The sequence below is a fragment of the Nylanderia fulva genome, unplaced genomic scaffold, assembly GCF_048542155.1.
Source record: "Nylanderia fulva isolate GAGA-0341 unplaced genomic scaffold, ASM4854215v1 Scaffold6, whole genome shotgun sequence".
Classification (NCBI taxonomy): domain Eukaryota; kingdom Metazoa; phylum Arthropoda; class Insecta; order Hymenoptera; family Formicidae; genus Nylanderia; species Nylanderia fulva.
Genome location: NW_028190698.1, coordinates 3,817,367 through 3,833,981, shown reverse-complemented (window position 1 = coordinate 3,833,981; position 16,615 = coordinate 3,817,367). Strand labels below are relative to the sequence as shown.

At 32.6% G+C, this 16,615-nt stretch overlaps 1 protein-coding gene across 1 annotated transcript in view; it reads left to right on the top strand.

The window, feature by feature from the left end:
• The first annotated feature begins 2,781 nt into the window (after positions 1–2,781).
• The window catches only part of LOC114942455 (uncharacterized), a 36,463-nt gene continuing 22,629 nt past the window's right edge, over positions 2,782–16,615 (top strand). Inside the window, 3 exon segments of the mRNA XM_029317835.2 lie at positions 2,782–3,049; positions 8,237–8,537; positions 12,052–12,146. Coding sequence (XP_029173668.2) covers positions 3,003–3,049; positions 8,237–8,537; positions 12,052–12,146 — 443 coding nt within the window. The 5' untranslated portion in view covers positions 2,782–3,002.

Here is a 16,615-nt window from a genome sequence, read left to right as displayed (position 1 = left end):
GCTGTGGGCAAATCGGCTTACTGTAGCAACCGGATTGGCAGCGCAAGCTTGCAGATCGCGACGACGCGATCGAAGGTGCAAAGTTTCAGAATTATCGTCGCAACATTCCACAGTATTTTTGTCTCTCAAAAATTTCTTTCAGATGATTAATTAACATTATATTAAACCTAAATTATATAACTTTATTATTGTCTTGAATTTAATTATTTCACCAGCAATGATAAAATTTAATATTTCCTAACATGGATTATGTCTCTTAAGGATTTAAAAAAATTTTTTAAATATAAAATTCATGTTTAATAAATATATTATTAATACTTTTTTGTAATTAACGCTAATAAAGTTTATAACATTGTTTTTTCGAGATAAGAAAAGAAATTGAGAGAAAGAATATATATAATATATAAAATAAATAGTATAAAATTATATATTTTTAATTATTTATTTTATATATTATATATATTCTTTCTCTCTTATTTTATATTCTTAATATTGTTATATTCTTAATATTGAGAGCCGATAAAATATTTCTTTCTGATGATATAAAATATAACTATTATTAGAAACAAAAAAGAAGTAACACTATCTGAAAATTTAAAATACAATCTAAATAGTTTTTTTTAAACAATTAGTTAGCCTTATATCAAACGATTATTGTAATGATTCCTAAATTGTATATAAATATTATTACTGTCTTCCCTTGTAGAAATTTATCACTAATAACGCTAATTGATCACTTATTTCAAGTACTTAAAATACTAATATACAATAATTTAAGTACTCAAAATAAGTGAGTAAGTACTCGAAATAAGTGATAAATTGGCGTTACTAGTGATAAATTTTTATAAGAGTTAGATTTAATTATTTCATACAAGCAATGCTAAAATTAATATAACATGGATTATATAGATTATATGTTGTCTCTTAAGAATTTTTAATATATTCATGAAGCATTTTTAAAATGTAAGATTAAATACAATAATATAAATATAAAATATACAAAAAATATAATAATATAATTATAAAACATAAATTTAATGAATTATAATACTTTTCATGAATCTTTATTTTATTTTACAATATATATAAACACAATACAATAAGAAAATAGATTGTACTTTAAATAAATTACACTTCTCCATTTATATTTTACAGCAATCCTTTTTCGAGATAAAAGAAAAGAAGTCGAGAGAAAGAATATATAAAAAAATAATAGAAACAAAAAAGAAATACCGCTCTTTGAAAATTTAAAATAGAATACAATAATATTGCGTTGAATAATTACGAATATTTGTGTTGTTCGCAGGTGTTCAGCACGTTCTACATGATGGTTTTGACAACTATACGAAGCATCAGCACTGGAGCGAACTCCACCTCACAGAGAATACGCTAGTCAATCCGCTAGTCCGAAAATATCATGCACAGGGGGATCAAAGAAGGGGGCTCCGCCTCAAAGTGGTGGAGCACTTTTAAGATCGCATAAAAGACGGATGAAGCGTCTCAAGGGGACCCCGGGATGAAGGCCACACGAGTTACGAGATACGTGGTGAGATGGAATACGCGGATAAGAGGAGAATGAGAGCTGCGAAATCCCTTCGACTCTTGAAAGAGCCTTTTTCACCGGTTGTACGCGTTCCCGTATTAAATACGAGGGAGACAGACGTTGCTTTCTTCAAACGCGGACACGGCACAAATCATCCTTTTGATTAACTCCCGCGCGGTCGCCACCCCCAAGCAACATGGTAACCCAGTAACTCTGTTAAACACCAAGACGTGCCCTCGTTGCACAATACGATAGCGTAATCGACGATACCGCAACCAGCAAGACGATTTGTCCTTGTCTGTCTACCGAGTTTGTTCTGTTAAATTACAGGGTGATCCGTAAGTCGCGATATTTTGCAACAAGCTGGTGAAATTCAGAGTGCGCGCTCTTGAGACAGCTCCGTCTTTCAAGCATATTTTGTTTCCCGACCGGAATATTTATCAGTATAAAGTCAGATATGTTATTTGTTAATGTTTTTAGAATATATCATTTTCGATTTTCAATTTTTCAATTTCCAAATGCTTGGGTTCTTAAAATTCTCATCTACTTTGATCCTGAAATTTGACTGCCTTTTAATTTCTTCAATTCATAGATGTTTAGACATATTCGTAGATCTGAAAACCTTAGAGTTCTTTAAAATCTTTTATTTTTAGACTCACGAAATTTTAAGCTCTCAAGTATATAGATTCTCGATCCTGACAGATTCGAGAGCTCCAGCTAGGAAGCGTTTAAATCTTTCAGCAATTCTCGCAGCTATATAAATCTTTCGTTTCTTCGACAAAAACAAATTCAATGTAGCAAACCCAGACAACACCATGTCTAAAAAGTGGCGCATAAGACATCTTTAAGTAGTCTTTAAAACGTTTTTAAGAAATCTTATAATATGATATCTAAAAGATGTCTTAAAGGCATCTTAAATCCAATTTTAGACAATTTTATGGTGTTGTCTGGGAAACATTTATTGCTTGAAAATTCTAATCGCGGTCATCGACCGACCTTTTATGAAACGTCTTGTACACATAATTCACCGGTGATTCGCGGTGCTCTCTTTTCCCCGGTGTCGTCGAAGGGGCAATAAGTCGGGTAACGTCCTGGACGAAATGGCACGATGAGTTTGGTCGCGAGCACTCACTCACCAACTCGCTCGCTCGCTTACTTCTGGTGGGGTAAAACCACGAGAAGCGAGATGGTCTCGGGAGTGATTCGAGGGTATTTTCATCGTGGCAGTGCAACACGTGCAGTCGGTGCACCATTTCGCTTCGATCTCTCGCGTCTCGCGCTGTGGCCGAATCTCTGGCGGATCCAGTCAGGAAGATATGAGTCGTTTAGGTGATCGTTTCCGTGCGTCTTAATTATTGTCAATTTACGATCGACGATCTTTCGATCTTGGTGGAGATCATCATCAGCAAGATGCAGGCAGTTGGATGATGCCACTCGTTGTTGACCGCGAGATGACAATATGGCGAACATCAAGGTGGCTGTGCGAGTGAGACCGATATCTGCTAGGTGAGCATTATTTACTTTCGAATATATCTAATACATTGTTGTTGAATTATAAATTTAAAGATTACAATTATTCAGGAAATAACACTCTTCAGAGATTATTTATTTAATGCATATTTAGAGATAATAAATGTTTTTGAAGATAATATGTGTTGCTTTTTATATATTGTCTAAAAAATGGTATCATGAATAATACAATTATATTGTTTTCGTATAAACTGCAATTATATTTTTATATTACGTTAAAATCGATGAGATCGTTAATATTATAATTCGGAATTTAATTACGCGATTCTTAATATAATATTAATTTTGCATAATATGCCTGCTTGAAAATGTGAATAAAAAATCAAGAGAGAGTAACGGAGTATGATAATTATCGATGTGATTTTCAGTCGAGTATATTTTGTACTGTGTGCGTGTTGCTAATGAGGCTGGAAATGGTTTGGGAATGTTATTAAAGTTGGATCTCTTCGAAATTCGTGTTATTTTTAAACTAAATTACATCGACATACTTTAAACAAAAATATCTTAGAGAAATAAAAATTAACCCTAATTATAAAAACTTAATATTGTTACATTAATATGATAATTAAGCATTTTCATTAATATAATGTAATTTTAATGATAATTATTTCATCCCTTTTCAAACATATTTTCATATTTAAAAATCAAAGAAATTTATTTAATTTTATTCAATTTATTGGCATATTAAAATAATTAGATTAAAATCAATGGTTGCACTGTTTCTGTTTGTGTTTTCGCACAAATTTCGAGATATAGCAATGTGGGTCAAGGTTTGTAGCTTTGTTCGCAATACTTTGCTGAATTTGTGTGTGCTTAGTGAAGATATAAAATATTAAAATAATGATAATCAATTTGCTATTACTTTCAAACATTGAAATACTGTTGCGACTTATTATAGTAAATTATATATCATAGGAATTATTATAAGAATAAGAATGCTAAATCTTTCTTCCAACAAATTTCAGTAATAGGAATAAATCAAGATTTATGATTCTGTTTTGCAAAAATTATACATTTTTTTACGATTCAGACTTATAGAAGCATCTGAAGAATTACAAAAAATCGTATACGTGTTCTTTTTAAATTATTTATTTTTTGAATATTCTTAATTGTATAGGAAGTATTTAGACGCATTTTGTAGACAAGTTTTGGTTCTTGAATCATTCACAATTGTATTATTCGCAGTGTTTTGGATTCGTAAGTCCTTGCGTGTGTCGAAGCTTCTAAATTCGTTCCCTGCATCTTTTCTCGTTCCGAAATTTTTGGTACTTTCGAATTTTCAGTTTACGCACTTGTACGCAGTCGTTCGATGTGCAAGCACTTACGAACTCGTTTCTATACTTAGAATACTAGGGTGGCGGCAAAAAGACGAAAAAGACGATCTAGCGCGCCCGTCCACAAGCGTTAAAGGCGGAATCACCGGAAGCGTAGACGAAAGCGATCAGGCGTCGAGAACTTGAGGACCTTCTGGGAAGCTTCTGTCGCGACTTTATTGCGCGTTTATTCACGTTACAAATCGTAATTAAAGCGTGATTAATTGCGTCGGTGCGCTCGGTCGCGCTGCATTAGCCGAATAATTTAGGAGCACTTAATTGTGAAAGCTCTCCGATCTATCCTCGACTGTTCGGTTAGTTTTCGAATATTTTAGTAACATATTTTGCTATCGCATTTTTAACGAGTTATTAACGAATTGCCTTATTTTTCAAGACAACATCAATGAGAAAAATACACGAAAGAGTTATGTTTTTCAATTTTTTAGATTTATTTTTCTCTTTCTCCCTCTCTCAATATATGTATATGTATGTATAATTATATGAATCGAGTGTAACCGAATATTTAAGCTCACAAGCTATATTTAAAGGTACAGAATGGGGTCTCACGAAATTCGTTTGCAGCAGGAAATTAATGATTTCGCATGTTGAAGTTTATTATACGTATCCAGGCAAGATGTGCTCAAATTTCGTTCGAGTTTTATTTGTTAAAATATGTAGCAGCTCGTTTATACCATATGCTGCTTGCTTCGTGATTTAATAGATTTTCATCTTAATTTATTGATATTTTTTGATAATTTATCAAATTCTCTATAAAAAATTCTCCTAAATCTTTAGATTCGTATAATTTCTTTTTCTTTCTCTTGAATCTTTCAAGTCCCTTGAAACCCCTAAGTCGATTATTAAAACTTTTAGATTGTCAAATAATTGGACTTTTCAAGTATATGTCATATGTAATTTATGTCAAAGTTTCCAAGTGAAATTAAAAACTTTTGTTTCCAACAAAAAAATGACATTTCTGATATGATTCTTGAAATATGAAAATAATTATTTGTCATATATACTTCGTGAATTATTTGTCCCCTTTTTGCACAAACTTTAGCTTGAATTTTCTTCGCGAACGAGGTGACGCATCATTGCTGTCGACTGTTGCTTAATGATTCCCAAAATACTCCCATTGACTTAGCGTGGGGTTGGGCCGCATAGGGACCGTGGCTTTGCGACCATAGGGCGACCTTTTTACGTTGACAGCTGGTGCATCTGTTCCGTTTATAGTCGCCTTCGTCTGACAGGTACGCGTATATCGTCTTAATGCGTCGGCATTGTTATTTTCGTGCTCTTGCGCTGAGAGAATATCGAGGATACACATGTCTCTTTTATTATATTATATGCGTCGACCAATGTGGCGCGAATTTAAGGGATGCTCAAGCTCCAAAAACGTTCTATAGTTTAGAATTCCGTCGACTGTACGACAGGACAGTTATTTGTTCCTTTCACAGTAAAATAGTGTGTTATTCAATTATTATATTAAATATCAATATTAAATTTATTATGTTTCTAATGTCAATCATAATCTCTATAGTGTTGTGCATATTCTCATATCTCGCTCAAAATTTTAACAAATTATAATTTTTAAATTAGGAATTTTTAAAATTTAACCACATTAATAATTTTTTAAGAGCGCAAGACTGCAAATTCGAAACACGCACGCAAATATAAATTTAAGAATATCAGGATTTATGTTCTGCAATGATGTTATGTAATTTAAAAATTTAAAAATTTATGAACTAATAAAATTCACATAAATAAATTGTTTATGAAGATGAGGAGAAAGGAAAAAAGAAAGATTATCTTAATTGAGGCTTAGAAAGAATACAATTTTTAACATTCACTTAGGACTCAGAGTTAACGACACCGGAGAAGCAATCCGTTTTTAGCAAGCTCAAGCGATTAAAGCACGAGGACAAATAAACAGAGCGAAGATGAATCACCGGCGCTCCGCATCATAGTTATCACAGCTCTCGTAAAATATTTAGTGTGTATATCTTAAAAGAGTTGATTAAATTTACAATTAGAGTTATTTCGTTGCTAATTATAAAAATTAATATTTTTGTAAAATATTTTTTATAATGGCAATTATTTTACATTCATTTTATATATCGAGACAAATGATGATGAGAACAAATTATGCACATAATTGCATACACTTTTTTATCCAAAAAGTTGTGGTTTTTTGTACGGCTGGACTTGTCTCTTGTCAGTGTAAAAATATAATATTAGTGAGAATTCGCATTTTCTCGCGATTAAAACGCGAGACACGACACGAAATTCTATAGGAATGTTTGGATTAGGACGAGGGCGAGTCTACGACAGGGTTGAAAGAATCACGCAAGAGCCGGGGTTAAAGTTCTTTTCTGCCCTCCATATATATACTCCACACAGAGGATACATAATCGCGACATCCTATCTGTCGTGACACGCAAAATGCAGCGTTGCACGACACCGACTGACCTAAAAACGCGACTCGACCAGTAATTCGCGATGTAAACCTCGAGGTTTCTCCCGAGGGAAACTTGTTGCATGCGTCTTTGTAGATCCAAAGACACCTGGAATCTTTGAATCCGTGTGATCTAGCTTTTAATTTTTCAATTTTCATTTTTTCTATAACTCTTAGAAATTTCTCTTTATCATTGAATTCCATGCACTCCTGAATCGTTCGATTTATTAATTTCACACACGTTTTTTTATATACGTTCATACATTCCAAAAGATATTTTAGTATGATATGATGTAATAGCTTTTTTCAAATAAAAAACATTATAATTAATATTAAAGTTTATTAAAGGGAATAGCTTTTTCTATCTATAAAGCGATCGGTCGCGCAAAGCGCTTTGAGAAAATCGGGCAAAGCCCTCTATAAAATAACATGGGGGTCGCATACCCCCGTGTGAACACGACGTACGATGTATGCACCATCGCCGCCGCCGCGCCACCGCTTTTCGATGAATCGATTCCGATCCACGAAGCATGAAAAAATGTGCTTGACAAAAAAAGCATGAAATAAAAAAAGAACGATGACGGAAGCGTAACACGTATATATACGAGGCGAGGAAGGTGGAAAAACGTTGCTAGCTTCGAAAATGTTAGCAAAGCTATTTGCAATGTTCCAGTACATGTTCGTTGACCCTCTCGCAAATATTTACGAGACGATACCAGCAGTTATTTCTCGTGTTTGATCGGCAGATCGCGGTCAAAGCCAATTTACAAAAATCCTTATGAATCCTTTCTCTCATTTGCATTCTTCTTAAAATTGAGAAACGCCAAGCTTTCTGTTGTATTATTCCAATTTTTTTAGATTCTTAAATTTTGAAATATACAGACTGTCCCAGAATAATTAATAAATCTGTTAATTGCAGATCAGATTCATGGGATCATTCGGAGATGATTTTTCCTTAGTGAAAATGTTGAGGGAGACCATCATTTTTTGTATGTTCCCAATTTTTCATCGTGTATTTTGGTAATTAAGCTTTAAATTAAAATTCTATTAAAGCAAATTCTACATGAAATTAATTGAAGACTGTGATTTTGTTAATATTTTATTTCCATAAAGCTTAGTTTGCGAAAAACCTCTTATTTTCAATCGCTTATAACTCGAAAATTATTGATACGACATTATTTTCGCTGAGGAAAAATCATCTCCAAATAATCCCAGAAATCTGCCATTGCCTTCGTGTGATTCAGGGACACCCTATTTATTATATTATTATATAGTATATTAAATTGTATTAGAGTCTGATGTTCTCCAACTTTGAATTTCTTTAATTCTTTTGTGATAAATTTTTATATTTTTAGAATTAGATTTCAAAATTGTATATACTTTTTATTTCCGCAGGGAATTAAATTTGACGGGATCCGAAGTGGTGATCCGCGCAGAGCCGAATGAGATTTCCTTGACAAATTTGAAGGTGTCATCGAGCAAGGCCGGGGATAGTCGCGAGAGGACCCGGAGATATGGTTTCGATTACTGTTTCGATTCGTCGAGTCCCGAATCGAAGAATTACGCCACCCAAGCGATGATCTACGAGACACTCGGCCAGTCCATCCTGGACGTCATGTTCTCTGGATATAATTATTGCCTGGTAGCTTACGGGCAGAGTGCGTCCGGTAAAACCTACACCATGATGGGCACAAAGGTGTGGCTACACTTTTATTATAATTTTCACTCTTTTATTATAATTTTCAATTGCTTTATTCGGACGTGGATTATCGGAATTTCGTGAACGATCCACATCGCGATATTTATAATGTTCATATTTTAGTTTTTATAGACATAATGCAAAATGCAGCTGAAGCTTTTATGCAATGCGTTAATATAATTTTAAACACTTTTATTAATTTTAAATTTTAACGTGCTTTAATTATAAATTTACTTGTGAATGTGGATTCTCGATAATCGGACGTATGAATAATTGAGCGTTTAGCTTATTTTGACTTTATAATACGACACATCGCATATATGCGTACATATATGCATCAAATGATGAATTATAAGCATATTACGAGTTATTATGAAGTATTATTTACATATTTTATCGACATACTAATAATATTAACCTTTGTTTCGATGCCGCCTCTGAATAAATAACGGATTTAAAAAAAATCAATTTTATTCGTTATTTATCCAGTCAAAAGTATACATAATTGCGCTTTTATCGTTAAAAGAGAGGAAATTACTGGTTCGTCTTCTTTAGTGTACCTAAAATATTTATCTACGTTATAAAAAAAATATCATTGATCGGTTTTACAAAGAGATACCTGAGAATGTTTCATTAAAGTTTCATCCGATAGTATAGAGAAACGCTCTATGCGTAAAAAATTGCATTTGCGATTTCGAGCACGCTCTCGTCGTCCGTTAAAACGCGTTTCGCATTTTATGTCTATTTTATCAACGTTATTTTCGCGCGCGGCAGCTTTGCAAGAACTCTTTTACCATCTGAATAAACCGGTGATGATGTGTTTACGGGTCAACGTACAATGTGCAAATTGTTCCGATTTATCTCGTAATAAATCTGATTGGCACTTTATTTTCATTTTTGCGGGACATAATAGACTCCTTCCATGCATCGTCGGACCGGCGTCCCGTTTCATTTGATATGCAATATTATTTTCAAAAGCAAAGCGCGCGCGGCCCGAATTATTTTGATTTCCCCGCATTTTATTAATACACATCGCGAAACGTTATTCTACGTTTTTTTTTATTTTTCACGCACAATGCGGCGCAATCTATTTGCTTTTATTTCGGCCGGGTGGCGTTTTGTTGTCATCAGCGTTGTACCCGCTGACGTTCTCGCAATATCCACGAAAATATCCATGCAAAATGTATATATACCTGCCAGGTTCTAAAAAAGTGTTCACTCGCCAATCCGAAGGGCCGATATGCGTTAATTAATTTCGTCAAAAAGTGTTATTGATCTTTTAAAGCGCGCCTTTTCACGCTCGGATTTCCTTATTCGAATAACTCATTAATTCTCCTGTATCATTAGAAAGCTGTTTCGTTTTTCTCACACACGTGCGTTTTTTCGATCTTACAATTCACAAATCTGTGAAATGGTATCAATAAAGTATTTTAACGAAACCTCATTTGGCAAAAAAATCAATGATAAAATGCTATCAGTTCATTATAGGCATATATATAACAAGCTTTATTTTCAACATTTTCGGAAAATTTTATTTTATCAAACAACAGAGCCGATACATTGATGAATGTTTACAATATTCCATGAATTTTAGTTATTTTGATTAAATTGATGATTTTCTATGTGTATTATTAAATTTTTATGTAGTTTTAAATTTTCATGTAGTTTATCGTAAATTTATATTTTAATACTGGAAAATATTTCAGTGAAAAATATGGTCTTTTCATATAAAATACTATTTTTTTCCTCAATTTATCATAACCAAGTTTGACTGTATACATTTTATTGCAAGAATAATTAGATGGTCATGTTAATACAAATTTTATATTATTATATAATTTTTACTTAATAAAACTTATTATATTTATTATTATATTGAAAACCATATGATGAACTTGTTTTTAATATTATTTTTTGACTTTCTTGATTACGATTACGTTTCATATAATGTTTTTTTATATGATTAGTTATTAAATTTTTGAACAAATTAAATTTTCAAAAATTCCCAAATTTTTATTTTATTATCTCATATTCTCGATTTTAATTTTAAAAAAGTAGAAGTATCAACATTGAACGTTAATTATTAAAACTTAAAATATCAATTACTTTTCATATCTTGAATATAATCAAGCTTATTTCATTAGCTCATACAATACACAATTGCTGCATTAATTCACTCAAAATCCCTTTCGCCTTATTATTGTATCGGCATACGAAAATCGGCGAGATGAATTTCCCGGGAAATATTTAGCTTCCATCAACTCTAGCACTCTCGTATAACAGCCTCGTGAAACTATATATTTTGCATTTTGCATAAACTGGTCGATGCATATTTAAAGTTTAAACAGCATCAACTTGATTATTGGTTGTCCTTCTTCTCCTCCGCTTCTCTTCTTCTTCTCTCTCCATTCCCGAAATTATCATATCGCATCGCTGATTCTAATTAGCGGACAAGAGAGGAAAAGTCCTTGTTGCAGAATCAAATCGTTTCGCGTCCCAAAAATTTAAAATAGTAAATTGAAACTGGTTTCTGCGGAATAGCGCTTTATTAAATTGCTTGTCCACATCCGTTGGCGTTTTTGCGTACGATCAGAAGCTGTGTATCCGAATGCGAAGAGATAGCGTTTTAAAGACACAGGCCGTGCAGCACGCTTATTTCAAGCTTCAATTTTATAAAAGAATTCTTCCTTCTTTCTCTCTTTGTTTTTCGCAAGTGTTGGTTAATAATGTATTAAAGTTGTAAATTGATACAGATTCTCTCATTAAATTTATTGTTTCTGGTTCAAATAGGTTTTATCAATTAATCTTTCATTCCCAAGAGAACAATTTTCTCTTTTTATGTGATAATCTTTTTCCATGTTTCATTCAATTATTTTGTATTTTGGAGAAACATTTATAAAAAAATATACAGAATTTTATTTAGGTAATTTACTTAATCTAGAATCGATATTTTCTCTCCTCTTTACATTAATAATATAAATCATTAATAATATAAATCACAGTCGTTAGAGTGATGTGTCACGTGTAACATCGTCTTCTCTCTGTTTTTGCTGTCGGGTGTTAGTAAGGGAGTCACTGCTCTGCTTCCTTCCTGACGATGGTCACCGTTAGGGAGACACTCCGACGGCCGGACGGTTTGAATAGGGAGGAGAATGATATTTAATTTATTTGCGGATTCTACCGAAGAAGACCCGAAGTGGGTCGAAACGTTTAGAATTTAATAAATGAGTTTGATTTGAGATCTCATTTTAATTTATTAATTTGTGCATGTCATCCGCACAGGCTCCGATTGCCGTCGAGATTTTATTTTTATTGTAACACAATAATTTGAGCCGAGATTATCAGTTTTTTTTATAAATATAAATCTTTTCGCAAACAGTGAAGTTTTTTCTTCCACGTTATTATTTTTATGTCCGTACATAGAGATTGAAATTATAGTGAAATGAAGAATATTTAAATCTGCGACTAAATATATTTTGCAATAATTAATAAATTAATGTTGTTCTTTCAGGAGGATCCAGGACTCATTCCACGGTTGTGCGAAGGAATTTTTTCAAAGATCGGGCAGCAGAGCGACCACGATAGAATTTATCGCGTGACTGTGAGGTAAGTGCATTACCCGACAAAAACTTTTTCAATTATCCGTGAAATATATAAACACGCGTGCAAAGTTTGTAATGTAAATTCGCGACTTCAAAGATAAATTTTCTCATTTACGTTTTGCGTCGAAAAGCGAAACGCAATCGCGTCGTGATTTAATTTGACGTTTATAGGTTCTTCTTCATATTATTTTAACAGTATTGTTAGAAAATGAAATCATATATTTTAATATACAACACACGTTATTATTATAGTTTAATATTATTTTATTAATATATTATTTTTTATTTTTAAATTAAAGTTTACATTAAAGTGTTAAATATGTACGCGTGTATCGCTAATTGAAAAGTTATAATATAATATTCTTACATGTAAATATTATATTATTTTAAATATTTTTTTAAGTATTTTTTATACTTTTTTATTATTATCAGAAATTTTAATAATTCTTGATAATCTAATATCTAAGGCTATAACGCGATAAGAATGTCGATGAAAATTTCAAGTTCTCTTCGATACCATCAACAGAGAACTTCCGTATTGCCACTAAAAATGCTCCAAGTATCTCGATATTTTGTACTAAGTACATACTCAGGAAGATACTTATAAACCGCGCTACACGGTGCTTCTCCTTTTACCACCAAAAGTTCGTCGCGCTTTGCCGCAGCTTCGATGAAATCTGCTTACTTAGGTACATTCTTTTATTTTCTGTGTTGCTGGCCGTTGTGGTGTACGAGTATATTAATATTATAATATTATAATGGTACTACGAGTATATTAATCCTGTCCGAACACGATCAACTTCCTCGTTATAAACTTTTTTACATTTTTTCAACCAGCAAGTTTGAACGCAAAATTATAGAAATATTTAATATTGCATGTAACATCTACACTTTTCTTCAAGATGTAGCATATATATACACTAAAATGCTTTAATAAGACTATATATTTAAATATTTAATTCTTTATATATCATATAATTATTTAAATTTTCTGATAATACTAATATTTCAGTTGATATGAAAGAAATATGATATATGAGAAATAAATTGGTTTGGATTTTTTTACTGAAAATACAATTTTTCATAAATTCTCACACATCGATACAACTAATAAAGAATGGTTTAAAGTAACATTAAATCAGTTATTGTAAAGTTAAATATATATGCATGAAAATACATCCTATATTTAATATAGTCGCTAATGAAAAAGTTATAAATTATATCAATCCTAGATTATCATTTACGCCAGGCATGATATATTGTCATTGTTTTCTCTTCTACCGCATCTTGGAAAATTTAATCATGCTGCAAGTCGAACAGATAGCCTTCGGAACGCCGATAACCTGTCCGCGTCTTGATAACTGTGGGAAAATCAACACCCTTTGCTCGCAAATACCGCGTGAATACACGTACGTGAAACGCGGATACAGGATGATCAAAAAGTCACGAAACTCAAACGTATACGTGGTACAATGCGCGGTGATATTTATAAAAATATGTGTGCGTAAAAACCAAATTGTTATTAATACCAGAAATGTGTCACGTCGGACGTCAAACGAAATGTGATTTAGTTATCTCGTTTTTTTTACACCAGCACTACGCTATGTCGAAATAAAAAAAAAAAATACATATAGAATATAGACACGGTTGAATAGCGAAGCTATTAACAATTCTATTTCGCGGTCCTATCTTTCATATAAAAAAAAATTCATAAAGATGTAACGCGCTATCTCTCCCATAAAAAGTTGGTGAAATTAAAATATATTGTCACGTTGTGTGACAATGGAATATTTGATATCGCGCGAAGTAACAGGTAATAAACCGTGTAATATTAAAGTTATGCCGCAAATCTCATTACTTCTCCGATCACTCTGTATGTCGGGAACAACATTAGCGCTTTCGGTCAAGGCCCGCCAATCAAGGCGGGCTTCGAGTTCCTTTCGTGTCGACGATCACTGGCGTCGTGTCTAATCCCCATCGCGAATTTGCGAGCTCGTGGTTCGCGAGTTTTACCGGCCCGGGCAATTCGGCGAAAGCCCACCCAAGTATAATAATGACAAATTGATACTGCATCGAAAATCGCGCTTGCGGGATTGCAAAAGTCGTTTTACGCTCTCGCCGATCTATCGCCTTCGATGTTACGGATTTACTATTTATTCCGCTTTAATCGCTTTTACACATATCGCCCCGAATTCGCGCACCGAAATAGCTCGCTCTGACTCGCGGGAACAAATCGCTTGGCGATAATTGCCAATCGACAAAAATCCCGCCGAGACACGCTGCGCGCCCCATTTGTGACGCGAATAAATGGATAGTTCGACTTCGTGTATTTTTGGCAGGCGTTAAACGGCGACGTTCGATGGAAAACGGGGATTTTAGTTTGACAAAAGGCTGGAAAAACTGCGCTGGTATAAATTCGAGGAGACAAGCTTATATCGCGATTCGATTGTGATAAGTGGCAGTCAATGTTTTCGAATCCCCTGAATGCATGTTCGCGAAATTCGGAATGTTGTAGAATTTTTCAGATTCGAAGCTCGAAAGCTCAATATTTTGGATTCAAGTTAGAGGGAAAGCTTAAAATTTCAGAGTTCAACAATTTTAGTTGTACTAAACAAGATTTCAAATATGGGAAATTTTTGAAAAAGCTGCACAGAAAAAAAAGAATCCTTGATTCAAGTATATTTTTATTCTTGAACGCTATTTGATTGATTTAAGCATAGAATGCTCTTTGTAATCACAAATTTTCATTTGCCTTAATAATAAATAAGTTTGTGTAAAGTATATTTTATCCTTAAGATATATTCTTGTTTTAAAAATCGCATATGGTAAAAACAAACTTAGTCACATTTGAACTAAGAATTATTATATATATTTGAAAGTACCGCTTATATCCGATGCACACTTGTCACTTGTCCCCTCAATATTTATAAGTAAATTTCAGCTTGAACCAAGAATATTTTGCACTTTGTTTTAAGGATAAATTATCCTTTATCCAAAATTATTTATATTTGGTGCTATTATAAGGATAAAATATACTTGAATCAAGGCATATTTGCATTCTCTCAAGGATACTGTTTTTTCTGTGTGTGCTTTAAATCCTTATATTTTTACATAATTTAAATATAAAAATTTATATGTATATTTAGAAATGTGTATAGGGACATATGTATATCTTCACATGAAGACAATTTTCCCTTAGAATTTACCCTGAAAATCATGGCAATCGTGGGACAATATGATATTGGAAGATTTTTGTAAAGTATTAATATTTACCACAATAAAAAATATTATTATGTACAATTAATCGTATATAATTTATATTTTTTATCTCACAATTATCATGATTTTTAGAGTAAATTCCAAGAGAAAATTCTCTCTGTGTGTGTAGCTAGATAATTATTTATAGGCTATATCTGCGTATATATTATATAGCAGATTAGATAATAAAAAATCTTGTAATTGAACGAGGATTGAAGAGAGTTTAGGCGGGAAAATACTATGAGTAAGGTAAAGGGTTGCGACGGGTGGTGGTAGAAGGGAGAGACGATAGACATAGAGTCGAGTTTGTGAGTCGCGAGGCTTGCAAGTACGGTCTGTTGGCCTGGATGTGTCTTGCAAGCTCAGTGCCCCGTGACTCGCAATCCCAGACGGACGCAATCTCGCTGCAGCCGGGTAAGACTAACAATAAGACTGTACCTCAAATGTGCACCGTCCAATCTCTGTTTCTTGTATGTCTCGCGCATTTTCGCCAAAAAATCGAGGATACTTAGTTTTCTCAACTTCCCGACACGTTAGTACTTAATCGCGCTAGATCCTCAGATTTCGGTACTCTGGTCCTGGTATCTCTGAAATCATCGAATTTCAGATTTCCAAATTTCAAGTCAGATCCATGGAATTTTAGAATTTTTAAATTAAGAATTCAAATCAAATATTTCTAAATTCTTGAATTTATAGAATTCTTAAATTTGTATTTTATGATTTCCATAGATCATTTAGGTTTAAAATTAAACATTTTTCGGGTTTCAAGATTTTTTTGGCTTCGTAAATTTTAGAATATTTGATCTCTTAAATTTCAAAACTTCCTTGAAATAATATAATACTTGAAATAATACTTAAATTCTTAAATTACATATTTATATTCTCAAATATCTATATTCTTAAATTGTTAAATATTTTGCTTTTGCCTTCTAAGGCAATTTGATAATTTCAATTTAAATTTTTCTTAAATCAATACTTTGATTATTATTGAGTTTCTTTCTTTTTTATGCAATTCTTGCGGAATAAGTTGAAAAAAAGCCCGCAAAACTATATGTTAATACTTTTTTATTAAATCTCTGTGAAAAAAAAATATAAATTTGTTTCTGTTATCACTCGCATTTCGTTATGAAGCAGAACATTTTCCGTACTATATCAGACAAAGCTTAATATCTCATAATAATGATATTTTTCTTTATTATTTTTTAAAGTTTATAT